General features: G+C 39.3%; 1 protein-coding gene across 6 annotated transcripts in view; it reads left to right on the top strand.

Annotated features, from left to right (window-relative positions):
* CHD7 (chromodomain helicase DNA binding protein 7) overlaps window positions 1–15,917 on the top strand; it is a 143,756-nt gene that overhangs the window by 95,877 nt on the left and 31,962 nt on the right. For all 6 annotated transcript variants that reach the window (XM_035126213.2, XM_035126212.2, XM_035126209.2 and 3 more), the window contains exons 9-16: window positions 1,315–1,429; window positions 5,623–5,706; window positions 6,896–7,033; window positions 7,129–7,250; window positions 7,538–7,781; window positions 8,662–8,838; window positions 9,479–9,622; window positions 12,848–13,103. In XM_035126213.2, the coding sequence (XP_034982104.2) occupies window positions 1,315–1,429; window positions 5,623–5,706; window positions 6,896–7,033; window positions 7,129–7,250; window positions 7,538–7,781; window positions 8,662–8,838; window positions 9,479–9,622; window positions 12,848–13,103 (1,280 nt within the window). The remainder of the gene's footprint in view (window positions 1–1,314; window positions 1,430–5,622; window positions 5,707–6,895; window positions 7,034–7,128; window positions 7,251–7,537; window positions 7,782–8,661; window positions 8,839–9,478; window positions 9,623–12,847; window positions 13,104–15,917) is intronic.

Here is a 15,917-nt window from a genome sequence, read left to right as displayed (position 1 = left end):
CATTTGCTAAGCTAGTTGTGTAGTTGACTAGTTGTGGCAGAATAAGATGGGGATACACCTCCATCCATTCCACATCCTGTTTCAGCTAGTCATGTAACTGAATGGATTGACTCAGAGATCTTGCTCTGCGGCACTAATGCAATGGACAATGATCCCAGTTTAATGATGCAATACAAGTATCACTGTTTGGTTGCCTGGGATGTAGTCCACCTCTATTTCCCCCTCCTGTTAAGGGTGTGCGTCATCAAAAGGCTTTGTTTACATTTTGTGATTATGACTCATAGCCAAATGTGATTGACTGTTCAGTGCCTTGGTGTTGCAATGTGCATTACATGATCCTCATTGGCTAGGTTGACTACTAAAGTTGCACTTTTCAAAAGCCTACTTTGCACCTAAAGAAGAACAAAATCACAAAAAAGGCAACACGGCATTAGTTTTCTTTGTTTTTGAGAGTTATACCCAACTGTTAAGGCAGGATACTTTACAAACAGATTTAATTAAAATGCAATAAAAATAAAATATCAATACAAGTCATTAAAATAAGAATGAAAGGTAGCAGCTGATAATAAGATTAAAAGGCTGTTAAATGACATTAAAACATGGGTTGTTATGACTCTGTAACTCAACTTTTATTATTTGAATTTATTAAAGCATCTTGCAAATTTAAATTATAATGGAGCATGTACCCAAATAGGGCTTACAGTCAGTCACAACTCAGGCAGTTCACACAACACATACCAGATACACTACCGCAGAAGTTAGTTTTGTAAAATCAGATTAAAATCAATTTGTTTACAAACATTAAAAAGAACTTTAATTCTGTTGAAATACTTAGTCTCTTTTATTTCAGTGGGACAAAGCAAATTAACTTTTGTTGGATTATGCTTTTTGTCACAATAGTCAGAGGAATTGTCTGTTGTTGCGCAGGCTTTACAGTACTTTTCTCTGCACAGACTTATGCCTATGGAAGATCAATGCTGTTTCATGAACAAAAATGTATATTGTGAGCTAATTCGATCATAATGATGTTGATGATCATCATCATTCAGAATGAGTAAAAGAGGAAGACTCCTTGACCCAGTTCATCTATATTCAATTTGTGCAGTTTTTTTGTTTTGTTTTGCTTTGTTTTGTTTTTCATCTATATTCAATTCAAGTTGTGTTTTTCCTCAAAAAATAAATAAGGATGCCTTAAAATGTAGAGAGTGTACACAATTATTTTTCATAGATACCAAGCTGTGACTAAGTGCTTAATAGCTGGAAAACTGGGATGCTGCATGTTTGAATTTGTGTTTTCTTCCATTTATCTTTTAGCTCTTACCTTCACTGTCAGTGGGCATCTGTGGAAGTATTGGACAAAGACAGGAGAATTCAGCAAAAGATTAAGAGATTTAAGGCAAAGCAGGGACAGAATAAGTTCCTTTCAGAGGTATGTTGGTTTTCTTGTTTTAAATTCAGTCTTGCAACTAAGCCCCAAAGGTTACTGACTAGCTTTAAAAAAAAACAGAAAACCCCAGCCTGGTAGGATCTGGCAGTGGAAGGACAGGGAGCTGCAACATGCAAAGGAGAGAGCTTCCTTCCTTGGGTAGTATGCCGTGTGAAGAGGAGGGGTGGAGCTACTAGCTGAGCGCTTAAATACAAGGCTGTTTTAGTTAAGAGTGATGTATTTGCATAATTCTTCAAGCCTGGTGACAGTTATTCGTGTCTCTGTCGTCTCAGTGCTATGTATTGAATGCTCAGTTGCCCTTGAAGACTGTTTGAAAGCTTCAGCTGGTTCAGAATGTGATGGCCCACTAGATATTAGGGGAAGCTTTTAGGAGCATATTACACTAGTTGTCAGATGTCTTCTTGCCTCCTTGTTCATTTCTTTTTTGCTGCAAAAATACAAAGAATTGGTTTTAACCAAAACCTTCAACAGTTTAGGCTCAATGTACCACAGAGATGGTGAGCTCCCATCATGACTTTAATGATGCCACATGTACACTGATTTTAGAGCACAGACATTCTTGATGGGTGACTTTCAGTAATGGAACTGTCCCCGTTACATGTTCACTAACCCATGCCTGTATGCTTTTTGGAAACTTTGGGGAAATGTCCAAGTCAGGCTGGCAATCAAGGTTTGCAGTTAAGTCTGTATGCAAAGTGGGAAAGTTCTCTGATACTTTGCTACCAGTGAAATTTTACTGGTTTGCTAGTGGGATTGGAGTTGCTTTGGATACTGGTCTGGACCTTCAGAATTGGGCAAGCTGTAACTTGGAATTAATTCTATGCAATCCATATGTTCCTTTCCCCCTTTATGAAATATTCTGATTGCAGAGACTTTTGCACTGTATGTTTGCCTTTTTGTTTTCTTTCCCCCTCTAATAAATTACACAAGGCATACTTCAGTAAACAGGATGCTGCTTGTTCATTTCCAGAAATGTTTGTGCTATTGTGGTTTTAATGTTTTAATGGTTACAGCGGTGTTTTGACCTAGGGTTTATATTTGCTTTTAGTTATTAATCTCTGTACAAATTAAGAGAACAGCCAGCAATTTAGAGATGGAAACGTTGGAATGTTAAGATTCTCATACAGATAATAGTAACTTGCAGTATAATAGCTACGGCTTTTGCCAGATTCACATTTTGCGTTGTGTAAATTAGCTTTGTCTGGGTTATCTTCTGGCCTTTCTCTCTTGTGTATTAATTTTGCCGACCCTTCTGATGGCTTAAAGTTACATCTGCATTAACTAATCAACCCTCGCTTCAAACCCTCATTAAATGAGACACTTGTTGCTGTTAACCATAGTTAGGGGAAGAGGCCATATATAACTCCAGTCTGCTCTGAATTTATTAACCATTGTTACATCTGCACCAGGTCATGGAATCATTTACCCCAGGCATTGCCAACTTTCTGGGCCCATGCAAATTTGTTGTAGGCATCACTCATCCCACGCTGCAACCAAGCACACATACTTATCCGCCCCACCCCGCATTAGGTTTGAAGAAAGTGTTTTAGCCTGTAATGAGAGTAGAGTGGTATGAAAGCAACTGATGAGAAGGAGTTAACCCTTTTCCCCCAGCTGCACTCTCCATGAAGATCTCCACTGCCACCCATTAGGCTCGAAAACAGTTCTCCCCTTGTTGCAATTAGGCTTGAAAGAAGATAAAGTGAGATGAGCGCCACAACCCCAGAGTCATCCGTGTCTGGACCTAACAGTCAGGGGTCCCTTTACCTTTACTGTAACCAATAGGACACTTCTTAGAGGCTTAATTGCAGTGCAGGGAATTTTTGGTTGGGAGACGGTACAGTCACAGCTAGGGAGGGTTAACGCTTCCCTTTCCTGCTGACATACCTTGAAATTAACCCTCTCCGTTGCAATTAAACCTAATATGGCAGCCAATACAAGGCTTCTTTCAAGCCTAATTGCAGTGCAGTGGGTCAAGGCTGAGGAGCAGAGTAAGCCCTTCTCCAGCTGTGCCCACTCCTGAAATTGGTCTCTGTACCACAGTTAGTCTTGAAAAAAAGGCTTTTTTCATATAACATTTTTCAAGCCAAATTGTACTCAAAAGAGGGGCAAGGTGTAACAGGTCGTCTCAGTGACACCAGGTAGGGCTTGGGTAGGCCCTGAATTGGCGACCCCCTTAATTTTACCCATTTAAACAAAGAGGTTTGATTTTTTTTATTCTTTTCTTTCTCACATTACATTTTGTAAATTGTGGGTAATTATTCAGATATGACATGCGAGTGTGGAGTTTGGAAATCTGTCGTCTACATTTCATGCTTTTAAACTGTGTGAGAAACATTAATAAACAAGCAGAGTGGATACATTTTTAGAATCAAAACGGTTAAAAACCATATAAACTACAAGGAAACAAATTACCGGTACAACTAATAATAATACATAGTATTTTTTATATAGAGTTGGAGCCAAAGTTCCATGTCAGATGCTCCCACTGGTGAATATTTTCCCCAGTATCATTTTTGCACTCAGGGCTTTAAAGGTCACCGCCTTTCATTCGTTTTCGAAAAGGGGGGAAGCATCACTGTCACTTTAAATTGGGATTTGATATGCAGTGGCAACCAGTGCAACCAGTACAATACAAGTTTAATATGGCATCTTTCCCTGCCTGAAAGAGGTGCATATTCTCCTAACTAGCTTTGACACATCAAAACAGACTTACGTCCTACTTATTGGTAGCCCAGAAAAGTGCACCCTTTTCACGACTGGGCAAGAAAGACTGAAATTGATTGAAATAAACAGGTTCAGATAGTGCCTGATTTTGTATTTAGTTGTGACCCTTGAGCCATGCTGAAATCATGCAATTTTCTCCACAAGTAGCTAGCAAATTCACCACAGTGTACTGATTAAATTTTTGGTGGAGACAGTCCAGATTTAAAAGGCCATTCACCATCCAAAATAGCTCAGCTGGATAGAACTTTGCAGAGGCACTGGCAGCTGAGAAAAAAGGGATTTCTTCTCAACTGTAGTGATATAATCCTTTAAAAGGGATCTAGGCCATAATTTTTCAGATTTGGCATGAATCAAGAGCATCTGTACTCTAGGCCTCTCTGTTTCATGCACAGTAAAGAAGTGGAGGGAGGAGAGGATGTGTTGAGAGACAGAATCACAGATGAGCCAGGCTAGCTGACATGGTAGCTGCCCAAAGCTAGTGGGCAAATTCCCCAAAGACGACCTCAAAGACACCTGGTTCATTTAATCTAGAGACAGAGCCTCCCAACTAGTTCTGATGGGCAAGGAATGGGTAGAATCTCTTTTTGGGGAAGACAGTAAGTCTCAGAAGGATACTACAGTAGTGTCATATAAATACTACCAACAACTACAACTACTGGTTCCACGCTAATTATTTGTGCAATACCAGAGTTACTGTGGAGCCATGACATGCTTATCCTGAAGAACCGTGCAAGTATTTCAGTAATCCTTAGCCATGTAGCTTAGGTCAATATTGTATTCCCGTATTGCAGGTGAGAATTACTTAGGTTAAATACTGTATTTTGAGGTGAAGTGAGAATTGGGCCCAGGGGCTTCATGGCCCACACTCTTAGACACCACAGTACACCAGCTCTCAGGGAATATTTGAGCACACATCATAAATAGGAAGCTTACTGATAAGATAAAGAAGGAGAAAAGAGTGAGAATTTTGCAGTGGTCTTTTTATTTAATTGTTCAGGAATAATAATCTATTTTATACAGCAATTCTGCAACTTCTGTACTTGTGTCTTTATGTCACTTAGCATACATGGCTCCAGGTTTTTTGTTTTTTTTACTGCAAGCTGCAATCTTCAAGAATTCTAAATGCATTGCATGCTATACTTGCTATAAGCCTTTTCGATTGCTCATTAGTGAATTGTAATTTCACACTTCATTTAAAATATTCTTAAACATTCTCGCATAGTAAAAGGTTTCACACAGTAATTAAGAGGCCCAGTTAACAAAGTCTGAGAAGTCTGATTCCCTCATGGGGAGCAATCTTACTGAATTGTTGCATTTCAATTAACATGTTGACATTTTGTCAAGTATACATTACGTATTACTGTGGCCCCCATTTTTTGTTTGTTTTCTGAGAATATTTGCTAATAGAATTTTCTGATATTCTTTTTATGCTTTCCGCCCTTAAACAGATAGATGATGAACTTTTTAATCCCGATTATGTTGAAGTTGATCGAATAATGGATATTTCACATAGCAAGGATGATAATGGAGAGGTAAGGGAACCTGACAGAAATGTGTATTTATGAAGTAGCTCTGTAGAAATAATATTAGCAAGATGACATGCTTTAGTTTAGCTTGTTGTTGATAGATGTTGCCATGTTGGTCACAGAGATTGATATACTTAATGGGTTTTGTTACTGTATAGGTATAGAAGTCTAAATTATAGAGAAGCATTCAGCTTGAAAACATCAGTTTCTTCCCTAGTCAAAACATTGCCTTACCTGCTTATTTATATTACATTTAATAGTGGTGATAAGAATATGCCAAGAGAGAAAGCAGAATATGTTTTTATGGGGACAAGAAACAGAGGGAGACTGTTTCAATTTGAGCACTGTTTTTTCCATCTTGTGGCACTGATCTTTCTAGTTATAGGAATTCATAATTACATTTTTTTAAGTAATAGTATTGCATGTCTTATTTGTATATTTTTGCACTTTAGCTTATAAAAATTAAGTTTGACAAAGTAGGATCTCATTTTGCTAAGGAATTACGCGTGGCAATATATTAAAGTACCAAATATTCTCAAATTTAGAAACAGCCCTTTTTTCCTTTTTAGTGATGTTCTTGTTTGCAAGCATTTCTTCAAGTCCTGCATTATATGGTAGCCAAGTAATTGTTAAAATAAATGTCAATTTCATCATCATGGTACGTAGATGCTAGTTAAGGAGGCTTTGGGCAATGAACTAAATATTTTGTTATTCCTTTATAACCACTTTCCTTGAGCTGCATCACTTCAAAGAAACTCTAGTGGTTTATTTTAAATAGAAGAGAAGTATTTTTTATAAAGGAGCTGTTAACCTTTCTTTGTCACTGTTTATTTAAGAGTGTCATAAATCAACAGCTGTTGTCTTAATTATTGTAAGTTGCCTGCTGGGAAATTTTTGCTTATAAATTTATGGGGAAATCTTTTAACTATTTGTATGGATTTTCTTCAAAAATATTTTTATTTTGAAGTGAAAAAATTACAATACAATAAAAATGTTGCAGTTTCATGATGAAATACTAATATTGTGTCAACATACCAGCCACTTTGTTGTTGAACTGTTTTTGTCACTGGTAAAATGTTAATAAAATGCATTGAAATAAGTCTTATTGTAAATCTTATTCAGTCTGCAAAGTTCCAGTATAGTTATGCTTTGTTTCTCACTTAATCTCATTTTTGTTTCCTAATTAAAAACAAAGCCTGTGACTCATTATTTGGTGAAATGGTGTTCACTTCCATATGAAGACAGCACATGGGAATTAAAGCAAGACATAGACCAAGCTAAAATAGAAGAATTCGAGAAGCTTATGTCCAGGCAACCAGAAACAGAACGTGTGGTGAGATTTGACTCTGAATAGATGATGTTACTGAAAAATAACTTAATAATGTGGTTTTTGTACATCACTAATGTGTTTTGCTGTATTTGAAACAGGAGCGACCTCCTGCTGATGACTGGAAGAAATCAGAAAGTTCCAGGGAATATAAAAACAACAACAAACTCAGGGAATACCAGTTGGAAGGAGTAAACTGGCTTCTTTTCAATTGGTACAACACGTACGTGTTATAACTTCATTGTAAAAGAAGAGAATGAATAGCTTAATTGTTGAAGTTTAACATACACCGGTGATGGAATATATGTGTGTGTATTTTGCATGCTCATATAAGATCTAGAGATTATTTTAAAAACATACTTTTATATTATTTCAAGTCATTGTGCTTAAAAGTAACAACTTCCTTATTTTGAAAGAATAGTATTATTTCTACATTCAAATAAGCTAAGCAGTTGCATTGTGTGAGTTCCATTTTTTGAGAACTGAACATTATTTATTTAATTATTCCAGGCGAAACTGCATTTTAGCAGATGAAATGGGATTGGGAAAGACTATCCAATCTATTACATTTCTCTATGAGATATATTTAAAAGGAATCCATGGTCCTTTTTTGGTTATTGCCCCATTGTCCACAATCCCCAACTGGGAAAGGGAATTCCGTACCTGGACAGAGTTGAATGTTGTTGTATATCATGGGAGTCAAGCCAGTCGAAGGACCATTCAGTCGTATGAAATGTATTTCAAAGACCCACAGGTAAATGTTTCTACTCTAATAATAACATATGACTTCTTTCTTGTATACTTTATTCTGGATCATTATCCTCTATTATTTAAGGTAGACATGGGCAGCCTAGGGCCACATGTATCCCTCTACCTTATTGTATGAGGTCTTGGTTGTGCCCCCTATTTCCTCCTTTCTATTATCCATTCCTTCTGCCCCGCTGTGTGATTGGTGTGTGTGTGTGTGTGTGTGTGTGTGTGTAGAGACAGAGAGTTGCATATGTGAGCTCAGCCATGGAACATGGCAGCAAGAGCAGCGTAGCATTCTTCAGAAAGGTGCTCTAACCATGCACCCCATATTCAGGCCTCCAGGCTCATGTGTGTGCCTACCCCTCTGCTTTCCATAGCCTCTCTGAACCACACCTCTGGGTGCTGCACATAACAGCACAAATTGCCACTTGGCAAAGAAGGCTGACATGGCACAGTGAGCCAGGAAGACAGAGAGCCCAGAAGAAGGCAGGCATGAGCAGGGGGAGTGGTTAGAACAAGCTCATATCTCTTCTGCTTCTGCAGATTTTAGCTCATGTCTCTTCTCTCTTCTCTAGTTCCAAACCTATTCTATCTATGCCATGTGCTTACGGCGTCTTAGAAAGTGTCCACCCAATGTGACTTCTCAGCTCATTGGCATTGCATAGTTCTGTTGCAGTACAGTGTCCTGTTTCTCAGTGAGATCAAGCATTCAGCATATTCTGTTCATTCTAAATAACATGCTGTTGCATCTACACTTGATCTTAGTCAAAGGGTTGAAAAGGATCAATCAGTACCACATGAATATATTTTGGTAGATGATAATAGGTAACTTTGAATCATTTTCAGTGTTGTGTTAACCTGATAAAATACTTTCTGTACTTTAGGGTCGTGCAGTTAAGGGGTCATACAGATTTCATGCCATCATCACTACGTTTGAAATGATTTTGACTGATTGTCCTGAGCTCCGTAACATTCCATGGCGCTGTGTGGTAATCGATGAAGCTCACAGGCTGAAAAACAGAAATTGCAAACTGTTGGAAGGGCTCAAGATGATGGACCTGGTGAGTACTGATACTCTCAAAACTCCAAGAGATGTCTATACAGACCATCCCATTAATCAGATGGGAAAGTGGGTTTATGTTTCAGATGGCCTTACTTCTGTTCTTCTCTTTTTCATTTAACGTGTTGTGTTAAGAGCTTTCTGTGTTCACTCAAGCTCCAAAATGCTGTGAAATTGCAGATTGTAAGCGTCAATGATGCATTATTTAGGCAATATGGATATGCTATGGTATCCTATGTTGTAATTAGTTCAAGCTTCACCACTACCTTAGAGGTGGATGACTGTCAGTGACAGATGAGTAGACCTATGTCACAGATTTGTCTGTTTACTGGAATAGAAACATGGAGTCTACACAACTGAAGCTACCATTCCATGCTACAAGCACCCAGCTGACAACGTAAACCATTCACACAGAATGATATAATCTGGAAGAGACCTTGAAGGTCATCTGGTCCAACAGCCTACCACAGATAAAGCATTTTATTAAAGCTTCTGGACTTTTTGGAAAATATGAAATATATTCATAGATTATGAATGCAGCCTGATAATTTTAGGATTGAAATTAGAAAACTTAACTTGGAAGAATATGCAGCTTCAGAGTTCAGGATTGTAGACTATTCCAGAATCTTTGTTTCTTGCAGGAACACAAAGTGCTTCTTACAGGTACTCCATTACAAAACACAGTTGAGGAGCTCTTCAGCTTGCTTCATTTCTTGGAACCAACTCGTTTTCCTTCAGAAACCACTTTCATGCAAGAGTTTGGTGATCTGAAAACTGAAGAACAGGTAAATCATCCAATATTAATTTACTTCACTTTATGGAACAATTGCTGCAAAACTTGTGTGGCTTTAAGCTTCTTCAGAACCATTTTCTCTGCTCCCACATGATCACTTACAAAGTGGGGAGCAAAGCCCTCCTGGCAACCCCTGAAACAGTCACTGGTCCAGAGTGATGGTGGGCTGAGTGAAGCATGCCAGGGGGTAAAAGTCCTCTGAAGGCTGACTATATTTGTAGGCTGTTAAATTTGTAGGCTAAGGATGCCTCAGCATGCTTGGCTAATCTCAAGTACTTGAGCCTGAGACTCATTTCAGAGGAAAAGAACTAGTATTTGAACATGACTTATCTATGCAAAGTATGATATTAAGACTAATTATAAAAACAAATTAACTTTTGAAAAAAGGAATACAACTTTGAAAAATGTCAAGAAATTCTTGATAAAAGTGAACAGTTTACAGAACATTTCTCTCTGGCTTTTATTTTGGAATACTAAGATCTGCCTGTTGTTGTTGTTGTTGTTGTTGTTGTTGTTGTTGTTGCTGTTGTTGCTGTTGTAACTGAAATCTAAACAGAAATAAAGCAAATTAAAAACCAAGAACTTATTAAGAACTAAGAACAGGAGAGGGATGCAGGTGGCGCTGCGGGTTAAACCACAGAGCCTAGGGCTTGCTGATCAGAAGGTCGGCGGTTCGAATCCCTGCGACAGGGTGAACTCCCGTTGCTTGGTCCCAGCTCCTGCCAACCTAGCAGTTCAAAAGCACGTCAAAGTGCAAGTAGATAAATAGGTACCGCTACAGCGGGAAGGTAAACAGCGTTTCTGTGCGCTGCTCTGGTTCGCCAGAAATGGCTTTGTCATGCTGGCCACATGACCTGGAAGCTGTACGCTGGCTCCCTCGGCCAATAATGCGAGATGAGCACCGCAACCCCAGAGTCGGTCACGACTGGACCTAATGGTCAGGGGTCTCATTACCTTTCAGAACAGGAGACCAAGTAGTCAAGTTGCACTTTCAACTGTGTCAAACAAGATTGAATTCTGGTGACCTTTGCCATTGATTAGTGCTTTTCCTGTTGCTTTCTGGAGGTGCCAGCAGTTATAGCAGGTGGCCAGTAGAAGCTTTGCTGTGCTCTATATTTGTGTTTAGAAGTCCAAATGTCTTTTTGTTATAATGATAATTACTCTAAGATTTATTTCTAATGTTCAATTTTTCAACATTCCAGCTGATGAAGAATTGTTGAAACAGGGCCTTGTCCTGGGATTTTTTCACTGGGATTTATTTTTATTTGCCTATTATACTGGAATTGATTCCTATTTGAATTCATCATTACATAAATAAAACCTTTTGAAGATTTACTTGAAATCCATCTTCCTCCTGGCCCGAGTTCTTGCAATTTACTGTTTATTTCTGTGCTCTATATTTGCCCTTGACCTCTGCAAGACTAGGGGGAAGCACGCCTCACTGCTGACCCTGCTAACAAATTAAACCATAATGAAAAGAGAGAAAAAAACTGTCCACCTGCAAGGAGACATTCTTAGCTGCGTGAAATATTTGACAGTTCATTGACTGGAATGCCAAACCTAATCCCCCAACCCTTGATTTTAATGTATCTATATGGTTGGTTGGTTGGTCAGTCAGTCAGTCACTTTGGGTTGCCTTTGGCAAGATAAATTGACTAACAAATACTAATAATTTCAGTATCTTACATTCCAATATAGTAAACAATTATGCAGACCTATGCAGAAAATATTACATATTTACTTGTTTATTTGCACATAATAACTAACATTGTGATCTGTTTGTAACCCATAGAACTTACTTCCACATAACATGCTTACATAAGAGAGAGAGAGAACAAAATTAAGCTCTAGAAGTTAGGAAATATTTCCCGTGCTAGAAACCCTCCTTTAAGCTAGTCAGGGTTAGCACCCATGTAAAAGTGACACTGCAACATAATTAGTTCATACCAGGGAGATCTCTTATTTTCTCAGACAATTTGCTTAATTCAAACCTGGCTCAAATTCCTGCCAGGAATCTTTCTTGTGGCTGTATATGGGGGACTAAACAATACATAAAGTGTACCTTCCATAGATTCACAATCATTTATGCAGGAATGTCATTTGACTAGAGTGTTTTTATGTGATCCTTTCAGAATTTCAACTGTTCCTGCTGCAATTACTTGAAGAGCCATAAATTCCTTTCTTAATTACCCAAATGTTAAATCATACAAATAGGTTTCTGATTGATTATAGAATGTAAAGAAAAGGTACCACAGAAAAAGTGTTATTAATTGTATGTAACAAGTGTAACTGAATTTGCATAGACAAGGAAAGGAAGGAAGGAAGATGATAATTTGAGGCAACTGTACACTCCCAGTCTTCTAATCTTAGTTAGGAGATGAATCATTAATCAAACTAATAACAAGTAGTGCAAAGTTTAAGTATCATATGAAAAGTTGAGGAAAGCATTAACAAGTGAAGTTTACCAAAATTATGAATAGTGCTAGGTACTGGAGTTGCTAATAACATTTTAATTTATTGGTGTATTAGCCAAGGTCACACCAGTACAATGCCTAGAGTTCCATCATGGAAGACAGGCAGGAAATCCTTAAACAAGTGGTGGGCCATGAGCATACTTGAAAGTTGTTGCTTATATTCTCTCTTTTTTTAAGCCAAGGTATGGTTTAATGAAAAAAATCACAGATAACAATTAACACCTGAATTAAAACTATCTTAACACAATACAGTGTTAAACAAAAATCCCTGTAAAATATATGAAAAATGTATATACAGATGGGAAAGTGTCAATTTTGAAGGAAGAACTGAAGTTACAGAAACAAAGTAAGGTTCTAAATGCAAAGCATACTTTACAACCTATATATGTCCATTTATTCTGAAGGGGGGGGGATTACACAACCCAGTACCAAAAATTACAAAACTTTTTTTTTTGTTTTCTTCCCTCTTGTCTTGCCTTCAGTTCCTGCAGCAGGCTCAACTGCTTATATTCTGACACTGCCCTCTGCCTACAGTGAAGCCATTGGTGTCAGCGCAGGACACTGTCTATAGCAGTACATCTGCCTTACCATATGGCAAAAAGTTATAAATGTTGTGGTCCACCCGGCTCCCGCTGTCTCAACTTTCTGATATTACAAAGAATATTTACACTGTGGGGATAGAACCAAAATATAAAATAGTATGCAAGATTATTATTTTAAACTTCATTCATTTATTTAACTAGGTGCAAAAACTCCAAGCTATCTTGAAACCAATGATGTTGAGACGACTCAAAGAAGATGTTGAAAAGAACCTTGCCCCCAAGGAGGAAACCATAATTGAAGTTGAATTGACAAATATTCAGAAGAAATACTACAGAGCCATTCTTGAAAAGAATTTCACTTTTTTGTCAAAAGGTGGTGGTCAAGCGAATGTACCTAATCTCTTAAACACTATGATGGAATTAAGAAAATGCTGCAATCATCCATACCTTATCAATGGTAGGACTGACCTTTTTTTTTTTAAAGAAAACAATGAGGGGAGTTTGGCATGTGTGAATAAAAACTAGAAAGCATTTTTCAGTTGAGTACTAGGCTGGATATATTTTGCTAAATTTACCTTTTGCATTTTAGACCAGAGTATCAGGACCTAGGCTCCTCTAACTCTCAAAACACTAAAAGGGTACTGTAATAGGAGAGGAATGAATTCTCAGAGCTCTAGGCAGCAGCAATAATTTCTAGCTATGTGAGATTGATTAGATCTACTGCAATTTACATGCACGTCCTCATGCATTGGAAACTATGACCGCACTGAGGCAGGAGATGCTATGTGGCTTCTTTGTGACACACAATGTTCAGTGATGGAGACTGTCTGTTCAGTCATGACAGAAACAGTGTAGCAGTTGAGAGACTCACCCTTCCCCTTCCAGTTCTGGGGAAAATTCAGCCTTCACCACCATAGTAACAATCTACCACAGCTAGGCATCGGTGCCTACCATCCTGATCCTATTGCTGTTGTGGTTGCAGGTGTCAGGATGCCATTTGACTTTGATGTCCAGCTAGCTCCCCACAGCAAGTGCTACACTTAACTCAATATTCGCCTTGCTGCACTCCCTCTTAGAGGCTGCAATAAATGAGGATACTAAGTAGAATTTCTCTGTTTCTACTGCATTCTACACTGGGAACTGAGTTAGGGTGACAGCAGACTGCGATTGTGCCCAGGATAGATAGGAAAAACAGACATACTTTAGCAGAGAGCTGCTATGAAAAAGAGCGTGGAAAATACTGACATTGCTCTTGAGGTGGGCAGGCTGCAGAGACCATGCCTGGTCAGTACACGTTCTGTGTATGGACTGGAAATACAATTCCTCTTTACTGCAGTTTTGCAGTGTAAAATACATTGTGGGATTGCAAAGAATTGTAGGGTTATGGTGATAGAATAAACAATGTGGAAATCCCCACAGACCATTAAGGTTTAGGATGTGGCAGCCATCCTTAAATCTTCCCATGAATAGAGGATTTGAAGGTGTTTAACTCATGAACCATTCATCAGACACACAATCCCCAAATGGGAGTACTTTCTTAGCAGATTAAATAGCCCTTGCTGGGGGTGGGATGTGCTTTTATTGTCTAGTCCCTGAGCAGAGATTTAAATCCTTGTTCCAGCCTTGCTGCTACACCACACTGGCTATTTAAAGAGTTTGATATGGCACAATAATCGAAACAATATTTCAAAAACTTGTATACCATTTAATCACATTCCTCCCTAAAGGAGCTGTATATGCAAGCTACCCTTGCTGCTCAGCTGTTACTAATTCCATCAGAGTTGTAGGGGAGGGAAGCTGGCTAGAAACACTTTCTCTGAGCTATGAAATGTTTTTTATCCCTCTGTAGGCTGAGGGGTCCTGAGGTTTGAGTTTTATAGCCTGTTGCAAGTGGCATAAGTCTGGCTCTGAAGCTTGACTGAACCCGGTTAGAGCACATAATCGTACCTACTATGTGGCAGTGCAGGCTACGAAGAAGGCTCATTTTTCAGCATGCATTGCAGCCTCTAGTAGCTGGCCAGTGGAGTTGTTTGGGACAGTCTGGAGCTTACTGACTCCCACTGTGGGAAAGAAACCTCTGGAGCATTTGAGGACCCACTGTGACCAACCGGCAACACACTTTGAGGTAGCTCGACTTCAGAGTGATCTTGACTCTGCACTTGCTGCAGCCCCAGTTGAAGTACTCAGTGCCAGAATTGATAATGCGTTGTGGGATTGGTTTCAGTTTCTACAGTCAGCTGATGTGGACACAAGGTGCTGGCAGCAATATGTTTTCAACCATGTGCCCTCTTGACCCCTCCTGTCTTATTAAATCTGGCAGAGGGGAGTCTGACTGGTTGGGTGCAGAGAGAATAATCCCATCTGCCTTGAAAGAGGTGGTGCTATGGCTGCTTCTGAAGAAGCCAGCTCTGGAACCCTTGGACCCTGAATGGGTACTTCTGGAGGCAGCTTGTCACTGGTGGCCCAGGTAGCCTCAGTGGCTAGAAGCACCTTTACCAGCTGTCACTAGGGCTGTTTATGGGGTGCAGGATCTTGGCTACAGTACTTCCAACATTGCTTACTTCAAGTTTGGATTACTGCAGTGTGCTCTGTGTGGGGCTTCCCTTGTGCTTGTTCAGAAAGCTATAGTTAGTGCAGAATGATGCAACATGATTGCTGACAAGAGTGAGACCCTGTCAGCATATAACACCTCTGCTCAGAGACCTGCGCTGGTTGCTGATCTTCTACCAGGCCAAGTTCAAGATGTTACTATAAATATATAAAGCCCTTAACAACTTGGGAGCAGGTCCCTTGTGAGATCATTTTACCCTACAAATGCCCACCCGACCGCTTCTATCTGCAGAACTGGCACTGTTGCAGGTGCCACGTAATACTTGTTCTGCACTTACAAGAAATTGATCTTTAGTGCGGCAGCACCTATGCTTTGAAACTCCCTGTCTGTTGGGGTCAGGCAGACACCTTCACTGTACTCTTTTTGGTGCCTACTTAAAAGCGTTTTTTTGTTTTTTAATACAACCCTATCCAGACATGTGGGACGCGGGTGGCACTGTGGGTTAAACCACAGAGCCTAGGACTTGCCAATCAGAAGGTTGGCAATTCAAATCCCCTCGACAGGATGAGCTCCCGTTGTTCAGTCCCTGCTCCTGCCAACGTAGCAGTTCGAAAGCACGTCAAAGTGCAAGTAGACAAATAGGTACCGCTACAGCAGGAAGGTAAACGGCGTTTCCGTGCACTGCTCTGGTTCGCCAGAAGCAGCTTTGTCATGCTGGCC

The sequence above is a fragment of the Zootoca vivipara genome, chromosome 8 (genome assembly GCF_963506605.1).
Source record: "Zootoca vivipara chromosome 8, rZooViv1.1, whole genome shotgun sequence".
Lineage (NCBI taxonomy): Eukaryota > Metazoa > Chordata > Lepidosauria > Squamata > Lacertidae > Zootoca > Zootoca vivipara.
Note: the sequence above shows the minus strand (reverse complement) of the source record. Positions and strands in the feature narration are given on the sequence as shown.